At 35.5% G+C, this 27,961-nt stretch overlaps 1 protein-coding gene across 1 annotated transcript; it reads left to right on the top strand.

Moving 5' to 3' along the window:
- The first annotated feature begins 1,173 nt into the window (after positions 1 to 1,173).
- Positions 1,174 to 27,861, top strand: bmp7a (bone morphogenetic protein 7a). The gene is made up of 7 exons (XM_056468380.1): positions 1,174 to 1,728; positions 11,220 to 11,412; positions 17,616 to 17,758; positions 20,476 to 20,691; positions 20,784 to 20,860; positions 20,948 to 21,058; positions 25,555 to 27,861. Exons 1-7 carry the CDS (start codon positions 1,320 to 1,322, stop codon positions 25,702 to 25,704), a joined length of 1,299 nt encoding a protein of 432 aa, XP_056324355.1. The 5' UTR covers positions 1,174 to 1,319; the 3' UTR covers positions 25,705 to 27,861.
- The last annotated feature ends 100 nt before the right edge of the window (positions 27,862 to 27,961 follow it).

The raw sequence follows: 27,961 nt of genomic DNA, 5'->3' as shown, positions 1-27,961 counted from the left end.
TTGGCGGTTCATTCTGCTGTGGTGACCCCAGATTAATAAAGGACCTAAGTTGAAAAGAAAATAAATGAATGAATGAATTGTATAATAACTGGTGTCTAAAAGACACTGGCTATTTAAGAAAACTACTACTACTAAAAATAATAAATAGAAAATGGTATTTTGGGGAAAGCTGTGGTTATCCTTATTATTTCCACTTATATTGGTCTATCCGAAGCACATTGTAGTTAGTTTTGTGATAACATTTTGTTTTTTTCTGTTTTTCCATGGTTTTGTAAAAGGGATAAAAATGAAAATTCGGTCATAATTTCTTCTCCCTTCACTTGTCGCAATCTCTGTGTATTTCTTCTGTAGAACACAAAAGAAGACAATTTGAAGAACAAAGCTAAAAACTTGTAACTTTTGACATTTATTTATTTTCTCTACTATCCTAGCAGGCACATGACGTCAACATGACGTCAGATTGACGTTGTACCCCAGTGTCAGGGGACGTCAGAGCACAGCGTAAGGCCAAAGTCAATATCCAACCTAAAATCAACCAAATATCAATGTCTAATGATGTTAGCTGATGTTATCTGGCATTGGATTTTGGGTGCCATACCTGACGAATAAACATCAGTATTTGACGTCAATATAACATTGGTTTAAGATGTTGGCTCGACGTTGGATTTTGGTCACTTTCCAACACAACCTAGTCGTTATTTGACTTCAAATTAACGTTGTCCTTAGACGCTGGCTAGACATTGAATTTTGGTCACCTGACATCACGACCTAAGTCTAACCTAATATTAACATCCTATTATATGTGTGCCTGCTGGGATGGATGTCAAAGTTTTCAGCTTTCTTCAAAATATCTTCCTTTGTGTTCAACAGAAGAAAGAAACACATCAACGTTTATAACAATTTGAGGGTGAGTTAATAGTAAGTAAATGTAACTTTTTGAACTACCGTATTTACAAACGAAAATACAAAGTGTATAGTTGTACTTAAAAACATTACAGAGCAATCCAAAACGTATAATGTCAAATTATAAGAAATAAAATGTACCAGCTATCTAACTAACTTCTGCAGTTGTGTATCAAGAGACAGCCCATGTGCGCGCGCCCCACCCACGAACTACAGCGGGCTATTTAAAGCGTTTAGACATCAGTAGAAGCGAAGAGACCGTCAGTTCAACCTCAGATCATGCTAGATATGCCTCTGGATTGGATTAATCAACACATCCAGGGCATTTTTTATACAGACTCATCTTAGTATCAAGACTTCACTAATCGACTGTGGACTTCTGTCAAACTTTTAATTATTGTTTTTTTAAACAATATATGACTCTAAATATGTTTCCAGTGCAGCTGATTTCCACTTTGATAATGACTTGTGGTTGTAGTGTGCTCGCGGACGCAATGCAAGCAAACTTCACCCTGGATAATGACATTCAGTCCAGCTTCATCCAGCGGCGCCTGAAGAGCCAGGAGCGCAGAGAGATGCAGCGGGAAATCCTCTCTATCCTCGGGCTGCCGCAACGGCCACGTCCGCTCCTACACGAGAGGCACACCGCGGCTCCCATGTACATGCTGGATCTGTATAACACTATCCTGGAGGACGGAGACCGGCGCGGTGGGCTTGTGTACTCTTATGAACCCGCGTACACGACTGCAGGACCCCCGCTGGTGACCCAGCAGGACAATCGGTTTCTCAGTGATGCTGACATGGTGATGAGCTTTGCGAATACAGGTGAGCGTCTTATGATGTTGACCGCAAATCATAATTGTTGTAAGGATGAATCAACAGACTGTTGTTTGATTCATTTTTAATAGTAAATAACAATATACAGTGGCCAGAATTAATATGTACTCCACATTTGAATTGATCTCTGTGATAGACATGTATTTGGGTGCATTTAAACAGTTCTATTCATTAAAATAAGAGTGCTGACTACTCACATCTTTAGGAGTAGACAGATGAAGAATTTAGATGCAAAAACCTTTAAATGCCATACAAATTTTTGTTTAAATTAGCAAACAACCTCCTGTTTATGTTCAGTTGTGTCACTTTAACCCTTATGTACTATTTGGGATGTTTTCATCCACTCTGGGGTGATTTTGAGGAATAATTTGACCATAACTTTTTCTGAGTTTCAGCTAGCAAAATGATTTTTGGAGAAAATTCCAATTTTTTTTACACATATTTCTTAGAAAATGCTTTGAATAAAAAAAAAACCTTAACAATACATTCTTGGCAGATTTATCATTTGTTGCGTTTGGGATGAAAACATCCACTCAATTAAACTGCTGTCAAAAAGCATCAGATAAATATTTTTTTCAATTTCTTTTTGCATAAATCTGTTAAGCAACCTCAGTCCTGATCAAAACTGATCAAAAGTAAAAAAAAAATTACAGAGTTTTAACTCTTTAATTGCCTAATTCATAAATGATGTCACTGATTTGGTGAAAAAAACAACACAAAATGACATTTTCAATATAAAAAGTTGTGTACTGGACTTTTTTTTTTACCATTTTTCAAAGTCTTGGACATGTGAACGATTAGTAACAACATTGGCTTTGATGCATTGTTAGATTTTTATTTTTTCTCCCTAATTTACAGTTGGTGCTTGTTTTTGCCCCATTGACTTCCATTATAACCACATGTTTTTGATTACAAAACCATGACCCCATATAATCATTCATTTTTTATTGTTGGTGGTTTTCTTTTTTAGGAAGAGGTTAAATTTGTAATTTTACTGTTGATCACCAGTTGGCACCATTTTAGTTGAAGTATAACAGCAAATTGAAGTGTATGTATGTGTGTCTGTGTGTCTGAGTGACCTTTACGCACTTACCTTGATATGTCTGAGAAAATCTAATTATGCATCTCAGCTCTCAGAACTAAATGAAAACAAAGACTCTGCATTTATGCACCATCAAATGTGGTTATAATGGAAGTCAATGGGGCAAAAACAACCACCAACAATAAATTGGGAAGACAAAAAGAAAATCAATGCATTAAAGGCAATGTTGTTACTAATCGTTCACATGTCCAAGACTGTGATAAAAGAAAAAAGTCCAGTACACAATTAGTTTTTATATTGAAAATACGTCATTTTGTGTGTTTTTTTTCACCCAAGCAGTGACATTAAGTAAGAATTTGGCAACTAAATTGTTAAAATCCTGTAATTTTTAATCAATTTATTAGTTTTGATCAGAACTGAGGTTGATTAACAGATTTATGCAAAATTTTTTGAAAAAAATATTTATTTGATGCATTTTTATAGCAGTTTAATTTAGTGGATGTTTTCATACCGAACATAACAAAAGGACAGTAAATTTGAACAGTACACAAGGGTTAAAGGCAATGAAAATAACCTATTAATCGCCATATAAGTCAACTTACTAAACCAACTCATAAGAGCCTGGGAAAAATGTTAATTTAATCTGAAAATTTTAGAGGGAATTTAGAGGGTTTTTTTGCATCTGAACTCTTCAGAAAAAATATTTAAATTCAGGTGAAGTCTTGAAAAAACAAGCTACAATTAATTAAATAAACTGAAATTACTATAATTTTTATGTTTCTCCTAATTTTTCCTCATATATATATATATATATATATACATATATATATATATATATATATATATATATATATATATATATATATATATATATATATATATATATGTATATATATATATATATATGTGTATATATATAGATATATATGTGTATATATATATATACACATATATATATATAGATATATATGAGTGTATATATATATATATATATAGATATATATATATATATATATATATATAACAATCACTAAATGAAATAAGTTACAATAAAAAAAGCTAAGTTCCACACAATTGATTTGTATTGGGACAACATGAAGAAATTAAGTTAACTTGATAGTTTGCATTTTAATATGCTCATTTGCAAATGTAAGTGGACTGAACAAGAAACAATTAAGTTGAAAAAAAAAAAACCTCAAAAATTGTGTTATAAGTAGTATGAACAAACATATTTTAATGAAAAAGAGTTATTGTAACTCATAAACTGATTATATTAAGCAGAACTCAAACCTAATGAGTCATGAATTAATTATATATTTTTGTGTTAACTCTAATACTAGAAGCAATACCAAACCATTTGAGTAGCTAAATCGTTGTTTTGGACTTTTTGTTCTGTTAACTGAACTTAAAATGTTTGAGTTACTACTACTCTAAATATTTGATGATATCAACACAAATAATATATAATATAAATGATATATACGTTTACAGAACCTAAACAATTTTGTGTCAAAACGTAAATGGTTTGCCGCAATCGGTTTCCTCAAACAGTTTGAGTTAACTTATCAGGTTTTACAATGAATGTATGGAAATATATTGTTGTATAGTAATTTAAAAGAGAGATCTGTAGGGGTGTACTATTATACACTGAAAAAAGTGTTGCATGCAAAACTGTTGCAAACAATTTATTTGTTTTGAATTTAAACAAACAAATTAAATTGAGCAATGTTCAACTTAATTTGTTTGTTTAAATTCAGCCTAAATAAATTGTTTACAACCACTTAACGTAAAAAAAGTGAGTAAATCCAAGGAATCATCTTTGAATAATTTTTTTTCAGTGTAAGTACTTAATAAATAAATAATAAGTATAATATAGTAAATAAGTAAATATATTGTTATTTTTATTCACATTGTATGTGTTCTAAAAAAACAAAACAAAAATATGTTAAGTTCCATACATGAAGGAATTAAGTTTACTTGACAGTTTGCATTTTAATAGACTCATTTGCAAATGCAAATGTACTGAACAAGAAACAATTAAGTTGAAAAAAAAAATCTAATTGTGTTGTTTCAGCTCATTTTAAATGAGTATTATGAACAAACAACAAACATATTTTAATGAAAAGGAGTTATGGTAACTCATAAACCGATTATATTAAGCAGAACTCAAACCTAATGAGTCATGAACTAATTAATTATATATTTTGTGTTAACTTTAACTAATGATAGAAGCAGTACCAAACCATTTGAGTAGCTAAGTAGTTGTTTAGACTTTGTTTTGTTCTGTTAACTGAACTCATACTGATAACTGTACTTAAAATGTTTAAATTAATACTACTTCAAATATTTGATGATATCAACACAAATAATATATAATATAAGCACTCAAAAAAAAAAAATATATATATATATATATATATATATATATTGCTATTTTCATTCTCATTATATGTGTTTTTTTTATCTATTTGTGTCAGGACAACATGAAGAAACTAAGTTAACTGAATAGTTCACATTTTAATAGGCTCATTTGCAAATGTAAGTGGACTGAACAAGAAACAATTATTATAAAAAATGTTGTTGTTTCAGCTCATTTTAAATGAGTAGTATGAACAAACAACAAACATACATATTTTAAAGAGTTTAATGTAAACCTTTAAATTTTATTAGAATGTTTATGAAATATAGAAGCATTTTATGCATATTTTGTTGTGGGATGTTTAAATTTGCCACACTAAAAAAAATGATTCAAAGATGATTCCTTGGATTTACTACATTATTTAAGTTAAGTGGTTGTAAACAATTTATTTGGGCTGAATTTAAACAAACAAATTAAGTTGAACATTACTAAATTGAATTTGTTTGTTTAAATTCAACCCATATAAATTTTTTGCAACAACTTTTCAGACATAATTTTTTTCCCCAGTGTTTTTTAGCAAGATTCAGGCGGGAAAATAAGGGGGGCTTGACAAAAAGGTTTTTACAAACTATTTTTAATCATCCTAATCGTTTAAATCCAATGGCAGCGACTGTATTTGCACAGAATCCCTGCTAAGGTCTGAGACACAGGGTTTAAATAGGTTTTGTTTCGCATGACTAGGATTTAGGGAAGGCTTTTTGAAGAGTGCTGAGGGCAGTATAGACATGGAGGGGCACATTCATCAACCAAACACTCTTACTTTCAAGAGTGGACCTTTTAGCATGCATGAAGTGTTTATGTGTTTGGCTTTGCTTGTATGCTGAGGTGTGGATGTAATTCCATTTGTGTAAAACTAATGATAGAAACATTTTTGAAAGTGTGTGTGTGTGTGTGTGGGTGTGTGTGTGTGTGTGTGTGTGTGTGTGTGTGTGCGTGTGTGTGTGTGTTTATTGAGTATAGAATGGTTTTAATCCAGTCAGGATACCTTTCTTAAGGTCTTATCTTCATTTCTCTTGGACAAAGGAAACAGTATTTCCAATGCACTGGAAATCTCCAGACAGCATAAGAGCTTCAGTGCAAATGACGACTGCAGGTTAGGGTTTACTATGTTTAATAATATATAGACTGAGTTTTTAAAGCTATTATACTAACGGTTAGCATTTTGACAGACCACCCACTGCACCTTTAGCTATTATAATTATAAACATCATTTATTTAATCATTTTTAGGAAACAGGTTTACTGTTTATTTTTTTTTAAGTAAAGTTAACTAATCACTTTAAACAAACATTTACTTCTTTTTAGTAAAGTCAACTAATTGCTTTATACGGTGTAGCTTTTTCAAGCTATTTATCTAAATTTGACAACCTTTTTTTTTCATTGCATATTTTAGATTAGGGCTGCATATCATTACAGCATCGATTTCGCAATGTGTGCATCCGCAATAGTCCCATCACAGGACATCCCTTCAACATTGAGTTGGGATTGAGTTGATTTTAATCAATGCAGAGTTGAATTATAGCGGAGTAAACATTAATCATCTGCATGCGTTTTTAAATAGATAGTTTGCCCAAAAATGAAACCTTACTTACTATTTTCAATCATTTATGAGTTTATTTTTATGTTGAACACAAACAGAAGATCTTTCAATAACTCATAGACATTTGAAACAAGTGAAGGGTGAGTAAATAATGAGTAAATTTTCATTTTTGGGTGAACTATCCCTTTAAGGCCTGTGACGGTGTGAACATTTCAACATTTCAGAGTTTAAAACTTCCAGCCACAAGAAATTTTAGTGTTTGTAACTTTAATAAAGATTACATTTATATACAATAAAGACTATACAGTGTTGATTGTTCAATATCTGTACTGAATACTACAATTCACTTTTATCTTTGCTATATTATATTTTTCTATGCTTGTAAATTATTTGATATACAGTTGAAGTCAGAATTAATAGCCCCCTTTCGATATATTTTTTTTCTTTTTTAAATATTTTCCAAATGATGTTCAACAGAGCAAGGAATTTTTACAGTATGTCTGATAATATTTTTTCTTCTGGAGAAAGTCTTATTTGTTTTATTTCGGCTAGAATAAAAAGAGTTTTTAATTTTTTAAAAACATTTTAGGGACAAAATTATTATCCCCTTTTTTTTCTCGATAGTCTACAGAACAAACCATCGTTATACAATAAATTACCTAATTACCCTAACCTGCCTAGTTAACCTAATTAACCTAGTTAAGCCTTTAAGTGTCACTTTAAGCTGTATAGAAGTGTCTTGAAAAATATGTAGTCAAATATTATTTGCTGTCATCATGGAAAAAATAAAATAAATCAGTTATTAGAAATGAGTTATTAAAACTATTGTGTTTAGAAATGTGCTGAAAAAAAATCTTCTTTCCGTTAAACAGAAATTTTAGAAAAAAATAAACAGGGGGGCGAATAATTCAAGGGGGCTAATAATTCTGACTTCAACTGTATATTATTCAAGATCAAATCCCCTACAAAATCACCTCAATCAATTTAAAACGAAGACTTCTTTCCAAACAAAGCTACATTCGCATTGCAATATATGGCGCAGAAATACAAAATATCGCAATGTCAGATTTTTTTCCAATATCATGCAGCCCTATTTTGGATTAAAAGAGCCTATATAATATAAGTCTCAAACTCAATTCCAGCTCTGCACAGTATTTCTCCAACTCTAATCAAACAAAGCTGATCCAACTAATCATGGTGTTCAAGACTACTACAGGCTATTAAGTAGGTGTGATTTGGAGGTGGTTGGAGCTAAACTATGCAAAGCTGTAGCCCTCCAGGAATTGAGTTTGAAACCACTGCTATATAACCTTAATTTTTTTTTAAATCAAGATTTTTTTTTCTCCTTAAAATGATAATACATTTTAAACAATGTATTTTTGTTTCAATATAACATTATTCTTCACAAACTTTCCTTTCATAGTTTTTCATTGGACAAGAGATTGTGGTTTTCCATGAATTTGGCTGTAAAAATGCAGCTTATGATAAAACAATAACAGATTTTCCTTCATTATGTGTTTCACACAATACTTCGATACAGGCTCTGATTATTTTTCGTCATCTCCTACTAATGGAAAGTAAAAAAAAACATCTTAATGACAATCATTTGCAAAAGCTTTCCACTCAGTTGGTCTTGCAAATTTAAACAACATAATTTTAAACAAAGACATCTGCATTAAATTGGTTGCCATGAGTCCCATTTCCCCCACAGTTCAATAACATGCGGTATAGGTGAATTGTATGAACTAAAATTGTCCATAGTGTATGAGTGTGCGAGTGTATGAGTGTTTCCCATTACTGGGATGCAGTCGGAAGGGGATCCGACGTGTAAAACATATGTTGGATAAGTTCCACTGTGGCGACCCCTGATAAATACGGGACTAAGCAGAAGGAAAATGAATGAATGAATGAATGAATGAATGAATGAGAAGACGATCATTTAAGTTACATTTAGGTTAAAAAGTTGGTCAAGATGATGCCAAATTAAAATGAACAGCGATAGCTTGTATGAACTGTTAAGCCAGATTTTCTATAACTTTAAATTCAATATACACCAAGCAGTGTGCGAGCCCACCTCTTTGTTCCTAAGCTGATTTTGAAAAAGACAAGCTGATTAGACCCCCAATTATTTTCAGTCCTCTCAGAAAACACATCTATCATTGTCTGAATTCATTGGAAAACTGTTTTACTTGACTTCTTATGCTTTTTTAACACGATTAAATGTTTTCCTGATATTCAGTCATCATTTAAGTGCTTTCAAAGCAAGTATTTATGTATGTGATTGACTGTGATATAATTAACTTTGATAAAAACCATTGATTGATTTGTTGGGTGGTTGATTATTGACCACATCCCACAATAGACTATTTTGAGCGATGTAAACACAAACAATGGTCCCAACGTATTTCCTGTTTTGCATTTTTAATTTCTATAACTTCCGAGAATCCAAAAAGAGCCACATATTGATAAGTAATGTCATGATAGCTGTTTTGACATTAAGTTATGATTGAATTCAGGGCTCGCAAAATTAGTAAATCCCTGGTAGCCCTCAGGCAGGCACTCTTTAGTTTTTGGTGGCTAGAATATAAATTTAAGTAGCCCAGATAGAAGATACATTATTTATGAAATTAAAACAAAAGCATACACTTACAAAATAAAAGAATATATATATATAATGGCATTTGTTACAGGTTATACATTTATTTTTAAAATGACAAATAGTATTCAACATTTTTATTTGATAATATAATAATAGGCTATACCAATATCATGGCTATTTTTGGTAATTTAATATTTAATAACAGTTGTGTGTATATATATATATATATATATATATATCTCATCATTGATCATTTGGGAAATATTTTAAAAAGAAAGAAAATTCAAAGGGGGGCTAACAATTCTGACTTCAACTGTATATGTGTATATATATATATATATATATATATATATATATATATATATATATATGTGTGTGTGTATATGTATGTGTATGTGTGTATATATATATGTGTGTGTATATGTATGTGTGTGTGTATATGTATGTGTGTGTGTATATATATATATATATATATATATATATATATATATATATATATATATATATATATATATATATATATATCGCAAATGAGTCCCCGACACCCGTGAGATATATATATATATATCTCACGGGTGTCGGGGACTCATTTACGATTCTCTCAAATCACGTCTTTAATAGTTCAAACTATGTGATTGCTACTTACATGAATGAGCACCAGTTTGCCTGTGACTTCAGGCATTTGTCTGTGATTTCTCAAAACCTGTCGACGAGTCAAAATCATGGTTTTAAAATCAAAGTTCATAGCTTTGAGGCGGGTGGCAAGTTGTTACTCAAAAATGACAGATTGGTTAGCGCTGTATAAAAAGATGCACGAAACCTCCAGGAAACTTTCTGCTTGTGTTACTTTCAGGCTGGAAATACTGAGGATGGACTCAGCTGGGTTAGGGCTGGGTGGAAACAACCCAGGGTTTAGATTGGTGTCAGCCAAGATTTCATTTTTATTTTTATTATTATTATTATTATTATTTACATTTTTATTCTTACTCTGCATGAAAATGCTTATTTTTTTGCCTCTCTTGCTGTGTATGGGTGTGGATTAACACAGATTCAGTTGCCAAATGCTGGTGAGAGATGAAATGAGGCCTAGGTACTCTACAGAAAAGGCTAGCTTAGCAGTGCATTTCCATGCTAGTTTAGAAAATTTAAGGCTATGCTAAAATAATGCCGGTCAAACTTTGATTAATCTTTGGCGAAGCTGGTGGTGATCTTACCATCCCCAACCCAACATATGCTGGTGATATGCTCTTTTCAGTAGGATTTGGACAACCTTCTCCCAGATGTGGTTGGTTGTGTCTGGAATATTATGGGATATCCCAGATGCTACCCTTGTCCTTATCCGGAATTAGATTAATTTACCACATTTAACAGGTCTCTCAGGTTAGCATCGCGAGGAGCCCCCTAATATACTTGAGTGTGCATGTGTATCCATTACGTACATGTACATGTGGGGCATCGTTGGTTTCCGGCCAGGCCTTTAACAGAGCTTTTCTTGTGGTTGGCACATGTGTGCAATTGAAGTCTGCAGTGGGTGGGTGCAGGGCCTGTGGTTTCTCCGCCAACTTCAGTCCCCAGGGTACCCAGTGCCCAGATCAATCATCAGCGTATGGAAGCAAACATTTCTTTTTTGGACACACTGATGTGGGTGAGGCAATCAAGCATAAGCACTCAGTGTGACTCCACAGCATTTCTGACAAAATGAAGTCTGGATACAGTGACACATACTGCGGTGTAAGTCTGTGTACTCATTTGTTGGCAGTGGCACTGTCAAGTTGAATGAGAGAAAAGCCTGTAGTCTGTAACTCACTTATATAAAGTATGTAATCTGACATTTCACATTGAAAACTTCCATCACTTAATTAATCTCCTTCTTTCTGCAGTGGATCCAGAAGAAGACCTCCAACTGTATCATCAGCATCGCAGAGAGTTCAGATTTGACCTTTCCCGCATCCCAGCAGGTGAAACCGTGACCGCTGCAGAGTTCCGGATCTACAAAGACTTTGTTCGGGAGCGTTATGAAAACGAGACCTTCCATGTCAGTGTGTTCCAGGTGCTCCAACAGCAGCACAGAAGGTATGCCATTGTAAAAAAGTATTAATGTGTTCACCCCAAAAAATTGGAAATTGTTATCTGCTTGTTAAGTTGTAACGTAGGGTTGGGCGACGTCGACCAATTTGGCATCGTTTGATGTCTAATGTGAAACATTGGGATGAACGATGGCATCGTCGTCGTGGGCGGTGGTGAATTAATTATTTATGAATAATTCATTAATTCATAACGAATTAATTATTTGTAGCCTACCCTTTCAACTACCTGACCCGCATGGTTTTTGTTTTACCCATAAACAAATCATAAATAAATAAAGATAAGTTACAAACAAATTACCACCTGTCAATCACTTTTTCCACAGGACTCTGGCATGAATGGGCAGAGTGATCTGTGTCGTTATAATGGCGTCGATAAACTTGGTTGGTAAAAAATGTGCACAACCAACAGCAACCAGTATCTGAGGTTTTCGCTAAAATTACTAAGTACAAGTGTGAAAGCGAAAGATTGAAGCAGTGTACTGACACTGTGACACGTTACCTGATAGATTCAAAAGACAGAAGAGTCGTTAGATAGAGACGAGATGAATTAAATATCACGTTTAACAACTATTTTGAGACATGATCCAGTGGTACATCCTTGATAAACTGTCCGATGTGCACTGCTCGCTGGGGTTTTGTGCTCAAAGCACTACTCAAAGTAGTGTAAACGGGGCCGTGTGTGCATTTTTCGCAAACGGGTTGTGCTTAAAGTGGAAATACAGACATTACTTTGATTTCATTGACCATAAAAAAACAAAAACATTGCTGTAAAATGCAGTCTATGTCCAGTCTCTAAAGAACTTTTGACTGCTTTTGACCAGCAACTTGTTCAAGAAATTGAATAGAAAGCATTCTACAGTGTTGGGCAGTAACATCGCTACAAGTAGTGATGCTATTAGCTTAACTACATTTCTCAGTAGCGTGGTGATAGCAATGCAATTTTCTAAATCAAATAGCTTTTTAGTAGCGAAGCTATTTTTTTAGTGAAGTAGCACAGTTGCGTCCACACAAGCTACATTTACCGATCACTGTGAGGCTAGCATCTAGCCGATGAAAGTAAATCCATACGATATCGAGAATGACGATTTCTACTTCTTCCTGTTTTACAGTGGTCCACAACAAACTTTTTGGTGCGTTACTGCCACCTCTCGCTCCAGTCGGTGACGTCGCCAATTAATTAGATAAATTATTATTAGATAATTAAATAAATTGGATTTTTATGCAGGATCGGGAGTGAAGGTATCTTCTGAATGTAAAGAGAAGCATAGCTGCTTATGGGGCCGTTCACATATTGCACCTTTTGCGCACGCAAGTTCGTTATTTCCAATGGAGGCGCATGGCTTGTATGCGCATATTGGGATACTCACATTTTTCAGGTGCCCCCGGTTGAAAACCATGAGTCACTGACCAATCAGCTTCATACTTTGTGTGGAATATACACATTTCGGTAGATTAATTACCTTAAACAAACACAGAACACCCAAACACTGCAGTGCTTTTTGATACTGTGGATGTCAATGGTTACAAGTGTCCAGTTTTCTTCTAAATGTCTTGTTTTGTGCTTGGAACAAGTGAATAATGAGAGAATGATGATGAGAGACTCTGCTAGTCTTCTTAATATCTCAAGCTGCTGTGATAAACCCATTGTAATTTTTTTCAGTGGATATAAAATTACTGAAAAAGCTGCAGATTATTTAGTATTTTTATAGGTATATTTTATGTTTTAAAAGTAACTTCATGTTGAAAGTAATCAGATTACTAATTATTTTAGTTTGAAGTAATTAGTAATGTAATCACAATTTTCTAGTAGTAGTTAGTAATTTGTAATCTAACTTTTTTTTAAAGTAACTTGCCCAACACTGTTCCTTGTTTAGCTCAGATTTAATGATGTCTGTGTGAAATTAATAGCTCCATCAATCTAACTTTACAAATCCTCAAGTTCTCAACCATTCCCTTCCCACCATCTGCAGCATTGTGGTATATGACGCCAACTTTCATGATCACATCAGTGGAATATATCATGTCTCATGGTCACACTGAATGTCCTATCCTATTCTAAAATGTTTCAAATTATGCAAGTAAATGAGCATGAGGTTTCATGTTCACTTCAATTTAGATGTACATCTGTTTGCTCTAGGCTTTTAATGGTTTGGTTATTGTGTTAGCTCTGAGTCAGGGATATAATTTTTCAGATATGCAAAAGCTAAATCATGACTTTGGTATGTTCATGCTGGTAGGGCTTTTAAATAGAGTAGTATGTAAAGGCCTCTAGACATAATAAAAAAAACACACAGGGAAATGTCTGAAATGAAACATATGCCACCACCCACACTTTTTGAGCTTGAAAATGGGAGGGATCGACCTACACACATTGATTTGTCTGCCCAGTGCTACGTGTCTAATGCCAGGGCTCCCACAGAATTCCTTAATCTGATTTACGGTGTGGCTGCTAACAAGCAGTGAGAGCAGCCGCCATTGCAAAACCATTACTGTCAATTATTGAGATACAAAGTCCTCAGTGGAAGGGAGATTCTCCACCTCAGACATCTGGAGGAGCAGTCTATTTCTTCATCACATTCCCTCAACCTCGATAGCACCTTCTTGCAACGTTTTGATTGCATCGATAAAATGGAAATCCTGAAGAAGTCCCCCAGGTGAGACATGCTCAGACAGACGTCTCTCTTGGGTTCACCATTGCTTGTTCTAAATAACATGCATACTAAAGCCTTATCCACCCCCCCGATGCTCACATTCTCTGAGAAGACCACCCATTGTGAATCATCCTTCCTGCTACTCTCCTATTGTCATGCAGAGACGGTTGATATGCACAGACAGCAAGGCGACTAGACAGGAGGAACATAAAGACCTAGTCTCTCGATGCCTTCGAGGTCTGAAATCCTACCTGTAAGTCAAGCCATTGTTTAGAAGAGCCGTCCAGAAGCCCCCGGGTTTTCATCACCGGAGGACAATCTGATCTCTTTTAAGCAATGTCACATTTAATAAGAGAGAGCTTTGACGCTGTCTTGGAAACATGTTGTTGCCTGTGCGGTTGTTTTTTCATTTCATGAGATGTATCAGCCAGACCTCAAGGTCTTATCTTATGGAATAGAGCTTATTTTGAGATATCTTTATCTCAGAGGGACAACAAGTTCTGGCAGGAGATGGCATTTTTTGTTATTTCTGCTGTTTGTGTGCTAAGAAAACCTCATGAAGAAGAAGTCATGAGGATGGTAGTAACTCAAATTTGATAGCATTGTCTAAAACTTTATTGTGAATGTGGTTGAGTTTGTTTTTTTGTTGAACACAAAAGAAAATACTTTAAAGAATGTTGGAAACTGGTACACTATTGGAAATAAAGGCGCTAATTATTCAAAAGGTACACTTTTGTACCTAACAGGTCCACGTTTGTACCCTAAGGGTATACTTGTTTACCTTTATATCATGACAAGGTACACATTTAAATGGATGTCCTGATCAGTTTTTTTTTGTCCTTGCTGAGTCATTAATTTTGAGTATGTACAGATACCGAAACCTGATTCGATACTTCTATAATACATAAAAAAAGAAAAAAAAGCGAAGAAACAGACCCAGGATGACCCTTATTTTTTTATTTAACTTACCTTATTTTAACATTCAAAAACTTTGTTTATTTGTTGTGTTAAAATGTAGCCGTTTCCTTTCCACCTCCTGCAATCCCAAGTATACCTCACAGTTTTCTATGTTTGCTATGGCAATGTTGTCATCATTAACTTTCTACCTCCATACTGCAGACATACTCAGTTATTGCTAGATCAGATGGTTGTGGCCAGAAGTTAACAAAAACTTATGTTTAAATTGATATTTCTATTATTTATAAAATTTCCTATTAATTGTATTTTATTAATGTCTACTCCTACCCCAACCCTAAACCCAACTATCACAGTAATGTATGTATGTATGTATGTATGTATGTATGTATGTATGTATGTATGTATGTGTGTATCTATGTATCTATGTATCTATGTATGTGTATATATATATATATATATATATATATATATATATATATATATATATATATATATATATATATATATATATATATATATATATATATATATATATATATATATATATATATATATATATATATATATATATATATATATATTCAAGTCCTGATCGGCAGGTAACATCTGATTCCGATGGACATCTCTACACATTTGTACTTTATGGTACTAATTTGTACCTTTTAACGTCCAAAAGTGGACGTGATGGGTACATAAGTGTACCTTTTGAATAAAATACTGCCCCAGAGACTTTTCCGAGTGTTTCTGAGAGTGTATCTAATCCACTCCATCAGTAATCTATCAGTTTTCAACATTCTTCAAAATATCTAAAGAACACTAAAGATAGTGTTCAACAGTAGAAACTCAAACTGCGGAGGATGATTGAATTATTATAAACATTAATTTAAGCCACTCTAAAGCAGAATGTCACTGAGAGATTTAAAGTCCAGCCACTTTTACTATAGTTATGCAGAATATACTTGTGTTCAGGAATGTGTGTGATTTAGATGTTTTTTGTAGGGGCAAAAGATTTCATCATCACCAAGCAGATAGCAGATTTCACAATAGATTCTATGCTCTGCAGATTTGCTATGTCAGTGTGTTATCTGGCTGGTTTGAAAGGGACTTCTGTGTGAGGTATGACTAGGGCCAGACAGAATCTGCGTACATTTTTTGCTATTTTTAAAAAATCTGTGGATTTATGTGGAATTATTTTGGGAGTATCGTAAATAAAAACTTAATGTATAAAAATAAAAAAATAACACCTTTGTAACTTGTATTTAGTGTTTTCAATGCAAATCCAATTAGATCCACTCATTTGGTAAACAAAGCAAGTTTCTAATAATAGATCGACTAAAAGACACAAAATATTACTTTACAAGTTGTATTGCAAATAAATTATATGAACATTTTCATATTAGTCAGTAATATTACTGAAATTAATTTAAATACTGAAAAACTTAAATTTACACACAACTGGATAAATAGATTTAATGTTAAGCTAAAAATCTCTGGAAATCTGCGGATCTCTGCGTGTGCATATTCTGTGTAGCCCTAGCTATGACTTATATATTATACAATTGTACACTAAATATATCAGACAATGTACCTATTTCCCTTATATTCTATAAATAGTTGGGAAACTGAATGTACAATGAAGTACATTCGGCATTTGTAGTTTCAATTGAAACTTTTCAAGTCACATGGTTTGTTGAAGTAGTGTGCTACTTTATTACTATTACTAAAAAACTAGATTTTCAATTTTTACATAAAGACAATCAAACAGGTGAGAACCTACATGAAAAGATGGACCGTATATTGCCATACAAACTGTCATAAATGAATTATGAATAGGTGATTTTTGTCAACAACAACAACAACAACAAAGAAGATACAGTGTCCACAGTTTGAACTAGTTTACTTTAAATAGTTCAACTATCTTGTTTCCCACCATTAATTGTAGACCTGAAACACTAAGCCTGTAATTCATACAGAATATATAAACATTGCATTTACAGTTGAAGTCAGAATTATTAGCCCCCTTGTTTATTTTTTCCCTAATTTCTGTTTAACGGAGAGAAGATTACTTTCAACACATTTCTAAACATAATAGTTTTAATAACTCATTTCTAATAACTGATTTATTTTATCTTTGCCATGATGACAGTAAATAATGTTTGACTAGATATTTTTCAAGACTTCTATACAGCTTAAAGTGACATTTAAAGGTTTAACTAGGTTAATTAGGTTAACAAGACAGGTTAGGGTAATTAGGTAAGTTATTGTATAACGATGGTTTGTTCTGTAGACTATCGAAAAATATATAGCTTAAAGGGGCTAATAATTTTGACCTTAAAATTGTGTTTAAAAAATTAAAGAATGCTTTTATTCTCGCCGGAATAAAACAAATAAGACTTTCTCCAAAAGAAAAAATATTATCAGACATACTGTGAAAATTTCTTGCTCTTATAAACATTACTTAGGAAATATTTAAAAAAGAAAAAAAATCTAAGAGGGGCTAATAATTCTGACTTCAACTGTACATGTCTAACATGGATGAAGAACTGTGTGTGTTTTCTATTGTTTCATCATATCCACTTACTGACCCATATACTGTATGATCTCTTCTGACCCTGCACAGGGAGCTGTACCTGCTGGACTCACGAGTGGTATGGGCTGCAGAAGAGGGATGGCTGGTCTTTGACCTCACAGTCACCAGTAACCACTGGGTTATAAACCCAGGTCAGAACTTAGGACTGCAGCTCTTAGTAGAGACCTCACATGGTGAGTAACTTCAGATATCTTTATCTAAGATAACTTATCCTGTCAAACTACCACTCTAAATCATCATTTGGCAGAATAGCACCTCAAGGGCTTTGAGAAAGCTGGTTTTCTGTCATCATTACCTAACTCTAGTGTTCTTTGGGGAGGAGGGGGGGGGGGGGATGTGAAAACATCAACCTATGCCGTTCTAAATAGATCAGTTGAAACACTATCCATACTACTAGAATGACATAATAACAACATCTTATGAATAGGTTCAAGAGTAAAATATCTTGAAGAGTTAGGGTGCATCTCAACCAGCTCCCTAGCACCAGTTCCCTTCACCTGACACTGAAGGCTAATTTATACTTCTGCATCAAGCACGCACATATGGTCCAGCGCAGCGTTTATGCAGTCGCATAGCCCTTGACTTGGCTGACGCTAACGCTCACCTCTCAAAAAATGTAACCACACGTCACGACGTGTAGCGCAAGTTTTGTGATTGGTCGGCTTGGTAGCGGTGCCGAGTGTGGGCGGTGCTAAGAGCCACGAGCCCGATGGGGCAAGCGTCACAAGTCCCATGAAGGAGCTCCAGATTAAAACTTTTGTTTTGTGTCTGGGAGTGCACAATGTTCACCCTGAAAAGGCCCATAATGCACCATGAAAATCAGGGTGCATCAATGCTTACTATGTGCCCTAAATGGAACTTCAGAAGTGTGAAATAAGAATCATGTGAACCAAATAATTAACAATTTAATATTTATTTATTTTTAACATGAACAAGTATAGCTAGGCAGCTTAAGAACAATGCAGTAAACATTTATAATTGCCTTATGTTTGAAATGCTGCTGGTATATGAAATAATCCCATTCTTTAGCTATAATATATTTTTAAAAAACTTCATAAAATTAATAAGAGAAATATTATTTCTGCTGTTGTTTATATATTTAAGTTTTGATGTTCATGTCACACTACAGGCTGGTTTATACTTCTGTGTCAAGCGCACACGTATGGTCCAGCGCAGCCTTCAAACCGTACGTACCACTTTTTCGGCATCCTTTCAAAAGGGTACCAAACACGAGAAAGGGTACCAAAAGGCGGAGCTAGATGCGCAGCTGAACGCTATTGGTTTACAGAGATACATCATTCGCTTACGCAACAAGCCAGAACGAAAACAAAAAACCTGCCATGTTTAAAATACACAGCGAGATATTACAGCCGATTTATATATACATATAATAACGAGCCATGGTCGATCCGGGCTCAATCAAACCTTGTCGTCGTCTTGATGAACAGCCACAAAGCCATGGAGTAGAGCAGAATGTACCCTGTGCCTCATAGTTTTTTACGAGGCAGTCTGAAGTGCGAGCGGTTTCGCTTTCTTCCTTGTGTTCCCTACGCATCTATATCTGAAATATCAAACTTCTTGAGCTGATGATAATAACCTGCGCTTGATTATTGACGTGCTTTTGAAACCCGATCCTGTCAGACACTGACAAACGCGAGAGTGAAGCGCGAAAAAGCAAAGGAGAAGCCAGAAAAAAGGAGCACATTATTTTTCAGCAAACATGAACAAAATGCCATGTTTAACTGTTATCTTCACCTTTTGGACTAATATGAACTGGGAATGATGGAATTACTGTCTAACAGAGGCTACATGTGCTGCTGAAGATTACAAACACAGATGAGAGGTTTTCACTGACTGTAGGCTATATTTTGTGTTGGTTTTGAACCTAAATACGGGCAAAATGTCTGCTGTGTGTAGTTCTTTTGTAGTTGGTAACATACCGGAGACTGTAAGGGGTTATATGTGTTTATATATGTTCATTTATTTATTTATTTAATATAATTACAGACGTTACAGTAGGCTGTTTCGCACTTCATTGATCTGCAGTTATAATCAACTCATGTTCATAGAAAAGTTAGTAATAAACATTTCTACACAAGTATTTATGTGTATGAAGCATCTGTTTTGTGAGAAGTGCTTTTCATATGATATGTGAGCGACCCGTACAGTATTGTAGACTTTCCTCCAGCGAGAATGACGTCGACTGAAACTTTCTGTCATACACCACGCCCACCAAATGGGTACCCTTGGTAGTGGAAACGCAAGCCTGATAAAAGTGACCCGTACCGACCCGAACTGTACCATACCAAACCAGTCAGTGGAAACTAGCCATAATCTGACAATTTAACTGAAAAAAATTAATCTCCAACTATTCCAACATATGTTTTATGCTGCGCATACCCTTCCAGCCTCAACCCATTACTGGGAAACACCAATACACTGTGGGATTTACACAGGCACTCATACACTATGGCCAATTTAGTTAATCCAATTCACCAATAGCGCATGTGTTTGGATTGTGAGGGAAACCGGAGCATCCGGAGGAAACGCACACGAACATGGGAAGAACATGCAAACTCCACACAGAAATGACAACTGGCATTCTTACTGTGAGGTAACAGTGCTAACCACTGAGCCACCGTGCCACCAGAGCCCAATTTCATTAGAAATGAAAGTGATCAAAAGTCACCGAAACAGCACATTTTTGTATCAGATACTAAAAGGGGCAGTTTCAATGAGCTATAAAAAAAATTGTGTGGTATTTTGAGCTGAAACTTCACATACACACTCTAGGGACATCAGAGATTTATTTTAGATCTTATCAAAAGGGGCATAATAGGACCCCTTTGAAACTTGTAGTCATCATGCAACTCACTGTCGCCCTCTATAGGTGCAAGAATGAACCCAAGAAGAGCTGGGCTGGTGGGCAGCAGTGGAGCTCAGAATAAGCAGCCATTTATGGTGGCGTTTTTGAAAGCATCAGGAATCCACCTCCGCAGTGTCCGCTCGGCATCAGGAGGCAAACAGAAAGGTCATCACCGCACTAAAAACTCCAAAACTGGTGCTGCACACAGCCAGGTGGCTTTAAAAACAGCCGAAGCCACAGGTGATGCTTCTCACAATTACATGTTGTCTTGCGCTATCTAATTTTTACTTTCACATTCTATATTTAACTATCCTTCCACCTGTTTTATGCAGATGGTGCCAGCATAGATCCCAAACAGGGCTGCAAAAAGCATGAACTCTACGTCAGCTTCAGAGATCTGGGATGGCAGGTGACGTATACGCTTCCTGTTTAACACTTCTCTTTGATTGTATGCCTTTATCGCTTCTAAACCTTCTCATCTGTCTTGTGTTTTCAGGACTGGATTATCGCCCCAGAGGGTTATGCCGCATACTACTGTGAAGGCGAATGTGTGTTCCCTTTGAACTCTTATATGAACGCCACAAACCATGCTATTGTACAGACACTGGTGAGTTCCACAGATATTTTCTGGACTAAAAGAACAGTTTTCATATGATCCAACTCATATGATTGTCTTTTTTGATAATACTCGGGGTTCAAATCTGAGCGAACAGAGCACAATTAAAGTGATTATTTAGTCTCAAATCTAAAGTTCATTGCACACTGAGTCCAAAATAATCGTCAGTGAAGTTTTCGCACGTAAAATAAATTTGACCTTACATTGTATCAATCTCATTTACACACTGCCTCCGAAACCTTCGTCTGGCATAAAGCAATTCACCTTTTAAGTACTCCTAATATCTGTTCTGGATTAATTAGCCGGTAGCTAGCTCTCTGCAACTTTCACATGGTTGCCTACTGAAGCTAAGCAGGGCTATGCCCGGTCAGTACCTGGATGGGAGACCACAAGGGATAGCTAGGTTGCTGCGGGAAGTGGTGTTAGTGAGGCAGGGGGTGCTCAACCTGCGGTCAGTGTGGGTCCTAACGCCCCAGTACAGTGACTCTATACTGCTCAGTGAGACTCTCTGTGGTTGTTAAAAATTCCAGGACGTCCTTCGAAAAAGAGTAGGGGTTTAACCCTGGCATCCTGGTCAAATTTTCCAACTGGTCTCTGTCCATCATGGCCTCCTAACCATCCCCATGTCATAATTGGCTTCATCACTCTGTCTCCTCTCCACCAATCAGCTGGTGTGTGGCCTGGCACAATATGGCTGCCGTCGCGTCATCCAGGTGGATGCTGCATACTGGTGGTGGATGAGGAGATTCCCCTAATGTGTAAAGAGCTTTGAGTGCCCAGAAAAGCGCTATATAAATGTAAGGAATTATTATTATTATTATTATTATTCGTTTACCGAAATGTATGGTATCGAAAGCAAAGTACAATGCCACTGATTTCCTGAAATAAACATTGAATATTGAGATAATCTCATGCAGATTTTTAATAAGAAGGTGAACTCTCCCTGCTCTCAAAGACTATAGATATACAAAGACTGTTAACTTGCATTGCTATGAATGGGGAAAAGTGCAACCTTCATCATGGCTGCCACAGCGAAGGAAGTCGGTTGTTGCTAAAAGGGATCCAGCCCTGGCCAGAAATTAAGGAGAATTAATTATATTTTTTATTCAATTATTCATTAATTATATTTTATTAAAGTCCACCCTTACCCTAACCTTAAACTCAACCCTCACAGTAATATAAAAAAAATAATGATTATAAAGAAAATTACCTATTACATTGTATTTTATTAATGTCTACCCCAGTCCTAATACCGTATCCTTACAACACACGGCATGACAAGACTTCAGTGACAAGCAATTTGTCTGTCTGGACCAAACACGATGCGCAGTGTTGGGCAAACTACTTGGAAGAATGTGATGCACTAATCTATTAGCTACTCTACTTAAAATGTAGCTTAACTACACTAAAAGCTACCCTCTGGGACATGTAGCAAACTAAGCTAAAAGCTACTTGGCAAAAGTAGCTTAGCTACATCTAAACTATTTTTGTAATTTTCATTTTTTAAATCAAAGCAACTTAAATCCAAGTCAATCATATCTTAGTGATCAATAAAACTGTCATTAATTGGTGGAATTGCGTAATTGTTCAGTTCACATATTCAATAATATGCTGTACTACACAAAAACAAATTATAGTATATAACAGCAAAAACAAAAAAAATCTAATAAAGCCAGGCGTTACACAAATAAAATACTACAGTAATTTATAGTAAATATTTAGGAATGAGCATTATATTCTAAATATATTTACAACTCTTCATTAATGAATTACATTACATAATGTAGTATCATTAGTAACTATCATGAACTAATAGTATTTACCATAGTATACTTTAGCCATTACTACAGTAAATTAATATAATTAAAAGTACCACAACAAATTAATTTGAGTATTTCACTATTGTGTAGTTAAAAAACTATTAAAAAATTACAGTACTTACTATAAATTACTGAAATATCTTTGAGCACAGCATCAGAATTAACGTTATTGCATCTTAACATGTACTTCTCGAGGGATGGTCACAAGTAATCCTGCTTCAGAAATAACTCCTCTCCCTCAGTCATCTTTCCATCAAGCAAATTTTTCATGTTAGCCTAATTGGTTGGTGAAGTAAGCGAGCGAGTTTGGAGAGTAACGCAACAAAAAGTTTGATCACCAACAGGAAGATGAATAAATCATCATTCCTGCCATCATATGGATTTATTTTCATCGGCCAGACACTGGCCTAACAGGTCTATGAATGTCGTTGTCGTCACTTATTGATCCGCGATTGATAAATGCTTGTGGGGACGCTACTGCGCTATTTGGCTAAAAAAAAATAGCTTCGCTACTGAAAAGCTATTTGATTTAGAAAATAGCGACACTACCGCCATGCTACTGAGAAATGTAGTTAAGCTAGTAGCGTCACTACTTATAGCGACGCTACTGCCCAACACTGGCGATGCGTTATGACAGAAACATTTTAATACCAGACATTCATTTAAATATCAGCTACCACACTGCCAATGATCTAATAATACATATTTAATTAATCTAATTAATACATATTTAACATTATTAAAAGTATATAGATTTAGTGACTGATGAGGTTTGAGTAACAAAATGGCTGCCACAGAGGTAGTCTAGCTAAGTTTCTATAGTAATTATTTAATTAAAGTAACATTTCTGTACATGATAGAAATCAAAATACTTTCAGTACTAATAGACAGTTGACTAATGCTGAGTTCAGACTGTAAGATTTTACCCCCGATTTTGACAGGTTTTGAGAAATCGCCAACAAATGCCTGAAATCACAGGCAAATCGGCGCGAGTAACAATCACACAGTGACTACGTTTACATGGACATCAATAATCAAACTATTTGCCTTAATCTAATTAAGACATAATAAGATTAAGGCGTTTACATGAGTTGCTGTTTGAATGTTCCTTTCATGATCCCGTTTTACACGTTATAGCACATATTTCGATTAATGTTAATTTTTCCGTGTTTTAATTTTAATTTGTCGACTTTAACTGCAGTTTGGCACTTTCACTTTCATTCGGGAACATTTCATGCATGCTCCCCATGACAAACGAGATATTAGATGCAACTATGAACTGCTGGAAGAGTTGTTTTAATGAAAGTTCATACCGCATGCTTAATGGAAGAAAAAAAAAAACCCTCCGCATTTCACGATGCAGGTGTCTGTGGTATGCACTGACTCGGTAGGTGCAAAGAGTGTCAAACAGCCATGTGTGTGTGTGTGTGTGTGTGTGTGTGTGTGTGTGGACTATCCGGTTGCAAAACACGGCAAAAAATCCTACATGATGGTAATAGTTCGATTAAGGTGTTTACATGTCTGTACTACACTTCAATAATACGACTAAAATCGGCATACTCCACATGTCTTAATTCAATTTCTCTTTAGTTCGATTATGACCTTAATCTGATTAAATTAATAAAACATTACTGTTTACATGGTAGACTCTTAATCAGAGTATTGTCTTAATCTCATTAAAATCGAATTATTGGTGTCTATGTAAACACAGTCACTGTGAACTATCAAAGACGCAATCTGAGAGAATCGCAGATGAGCTGCCGACACCCGTGAAATATTTGGCATGCTAAATATCTGGAGCTGTCGGCGATTCAAAATCATGTTGTGTGAAATGTGTTCTAATTGAAAATAACATCGCTGATTACCAACAGCCAATGAGAGAGCAGAATCCACTAGTATGGGTATCTGCAAAAGTTAAAAGTGTTTCTTTTCAGTCGATTTGGACCCAAGAAATGGAGGAAAAACTAGTGGAAATATGGCAGGAACACCCGTGTCTGTTTGACTCGTCATCTGAACAATACCACAACCATGTCGAAAAAGAAATAAAGTTCAGAAGAAATTGCTAACTCCCTTCAAAACCCAATTGTCTACCCCACTAAAGGCTTCTTTCTCATTACGTAGTTAATAACAAAAGATATAGTACGTGACCTCGCATTGTTTCCATGTCACTTCTTGCCTGTGTTTGGTTGTGAGACGTAGTTTGTGGACCAAGACAAAGTTGTCAGCGATTCTCTTATTGTAAAGTCATGAAGTGTGAAACCCCCTGTTGCCGATCCATCCAGCAGTGTAAACACAGCACCGATAGAATGCTACCCCAGATACTCATGCAGTGTGAAAACATCTGTGACACAACTTCTTCGAAAATTACGCAGGCTCAACTCGGAATTAGTGTTAATTAACTTTCTCAGGATCAAGTATAGTGAGTCAAGGGGCAATTATAAGGGATATTTTTGAAGAAGAAGAAGACGTGAGCCTCCGTGCCACCCAAAATATCCTATTCTTTGCCATAAAAGTGAAATTACTGAACTTGCACATAGGAGCCTGGAATTTTTTTTCCGTTTTAGAAGAAAATTTCAGATGTCACGTAGAGGTTTTTGCATCTGAACTCTTCATATTAACTTATAATCCATGATCATCTTCAAATCATGTGTTGTTGTTTTTTCCTAGGTTCATTTCATAAACCCTGAAACGGTCCCGAAGCCCTGCTGCGCTCCAACCCAGCTGCACGGAATCTCAGTTTTGTACTTCGATGACAGTTCCAACGTAATATTGAAAAAGTACCGCAACATGGTCGTCAGAGCCTGCGGATGCCACTAATCACTACCTCTACTCTCACCAGAGGGATTCAACAAGGGATTTAAAGACTTATATTCTTGATTATCAAGAGCCCAGAGAGAAAAAGAGACTCACTGCTGGACCCAAACTGACTTCCCTGTATGAAGAATACACTTTTCAAAGGATAAGACAACACTCAAAACTCCTAGAAATGTGTGAGGTTGACCACAGCTGAGTGTGTGTTGTGTCTGGCTTTCATTTCTGCACAGAGAGCCAAGTTTAAAATATCAAAAAGGACATAAGCAGATACAGAGAGAAAATAAAAGAGATTTAAACAGACTGATCAGGGAAGATGCAGTGGATTTAAGCATATTGCTCTGTAGATATCGCATTTCACAAACCACTTGACATGATTTCTGTATGCAAGTAATTCTGGAAGAATCCTACCTTCTGAAAAAGTCTGAGACCACTAGCAAAAATGCCTTTGTTTTGGAAATAAAGCTGCAGGCTTCATGCACTCAAGAACAATGTAGCCCAAGCTCTTTATGTACACTCATCGGCCACTTTATTAGGTACACCTTACTAGTACCCGGTTAAATCCCCTTTTGTCTTCAGAACTGCCTTAATCCTTTGTGGAATAGATTCAACAAGGTACTGGAAGTACATTTTGGTCCATATTGACATGATAGCATCAAGCAGTTGCTGCAGATTCATCGGCTGCACATCCATGATGCGAATCTCCCATTCCACCACATCCCAAAGGTGCTCTATTAGATTGAGAACTAGTGACTGTGGAGGCCATTTGAGTACAGTGAACTCATTGTCATGTTCAAGAAACCAGTCTGAGATGATTTGCGCTTTATGACATGGTGCGTTATCCAGCTGGAAGTAGCCATCAGAGGATGGGTACACTGTGGTCATAAAGAGATGGACATGACCAGCAACAATACTCAGGTAGGCTGTGACGTTGACCTGATGCTCAATTGTTACTAATGGGCCCAAAGTGTGCCAAGAAAATATCACTCACACCATTCCACCACCACCAGCAGCATGAACGGTTGATACAATGCAGGATTAATCCATGCTTTCATGTTGTTGACGCCAAATTGTCGCTGCAGAAATCAAGACTCATCAGACAAGGCAACGTTGTTCCAATCTTCTATTGTCCAATTTCGGTGAACCTGTGTGAATTGTAGCCTCAGTTTCCTCTTCTTAGCTGACAGGAGTGGCACTCGGTGTAGTCCTCTGCTGCTGTAGCCTATCCTCTTTAAGGTTTTAAGTGTTCAGAGATGCTCTTCTGCATACCTTAGTTGTAACGAGTGGTTATTTGAGTTACTGTTGCCTTTCTATCAGCTTGAACCAGTCTGGCTATTCTCCTCTAACATCAACAAGGCATTTGCGCTAACAGAACTGCCGCTCACTGGATATTTTCTCTTGTTCATTCTCTGTAAACCCTAGAGATGGTTGATCAGCAGTTTCTGAAATCCTCAGACCAGCCTGTCTGGCACCAACAACCATGCCACACTCAAAGTGACTTAAATCATCTTTCTTCCCCATTCTGATGCTCGGTTTGAACTGCAGTAGATCGTCTTGATCATGTCTACATCCCTTAACGCATGGAGTTGCTGCCATGTGATTGGTTGATTAGAAATTTGCGTTAACGAGCAGTTGTACCTAATAAAGTGGCCGGTGAGTGTATAAGAACAAGTTTCTCATAGAAATGTCTTTTATACTTTAGACTGCACAAGATGCGGGATAGAAAATTAAATTATGGTTGTCCGTTGCGATTGTTTTCAACTTCCCTCTTTAAGGACACTCGGCAAATCCCTCCACAGATGTTCAGCACTCGATTAAACAGGATTGCAGAAAATATGAAGCCCAGTTCTGCCATGGCGTCCTTTGGTTTCATCACACACAGTACATGAAAGAACACATGTTTTCTCTCAGCAGTTATCAGTCAATCCAGTCAATAAAAAGATGGCCTTTCATGGGGTTCATTCTTCCAGCTCATTGTTTTGTAGCAGTTCCATTGCTGATAGACTTTGTGTGGATATGTCTGTCACTAATAACTGATAATTGTGTTCTTATAGCATGCAAGATTTCTGTAAATATGTGCATATGTATATATATGAATTGCATATACGTTTATTGACTCACAGTGAATGTATTATACATTTACATATTTGTAATACATCTATAAAAAGCCTTTCTCTCTTTATGTGGAGTACTCATTTTCTGATCAGATCACGCACAACACCAAATAATACTAAATGAGGAATCTGTATTGAGAAAGTTACTT

This window comes from Danio aesculapii, chromosome 11, assembly GCF_903798145.1.
Source record: "Danio aesculapii chromosome 11, fDanAes4.1, whole genome shotgun sequence".
In the NCBI taxonomy this organism is placed as follows: Eukaryota; Metazoa; Chordata; class Actinopteri; order Cypriniformes; family Danionidae; genus Danio; species Danio aesculapii.
This window is presented reverse-complemented; position numbering and strand designations above follow the sequence as displayed.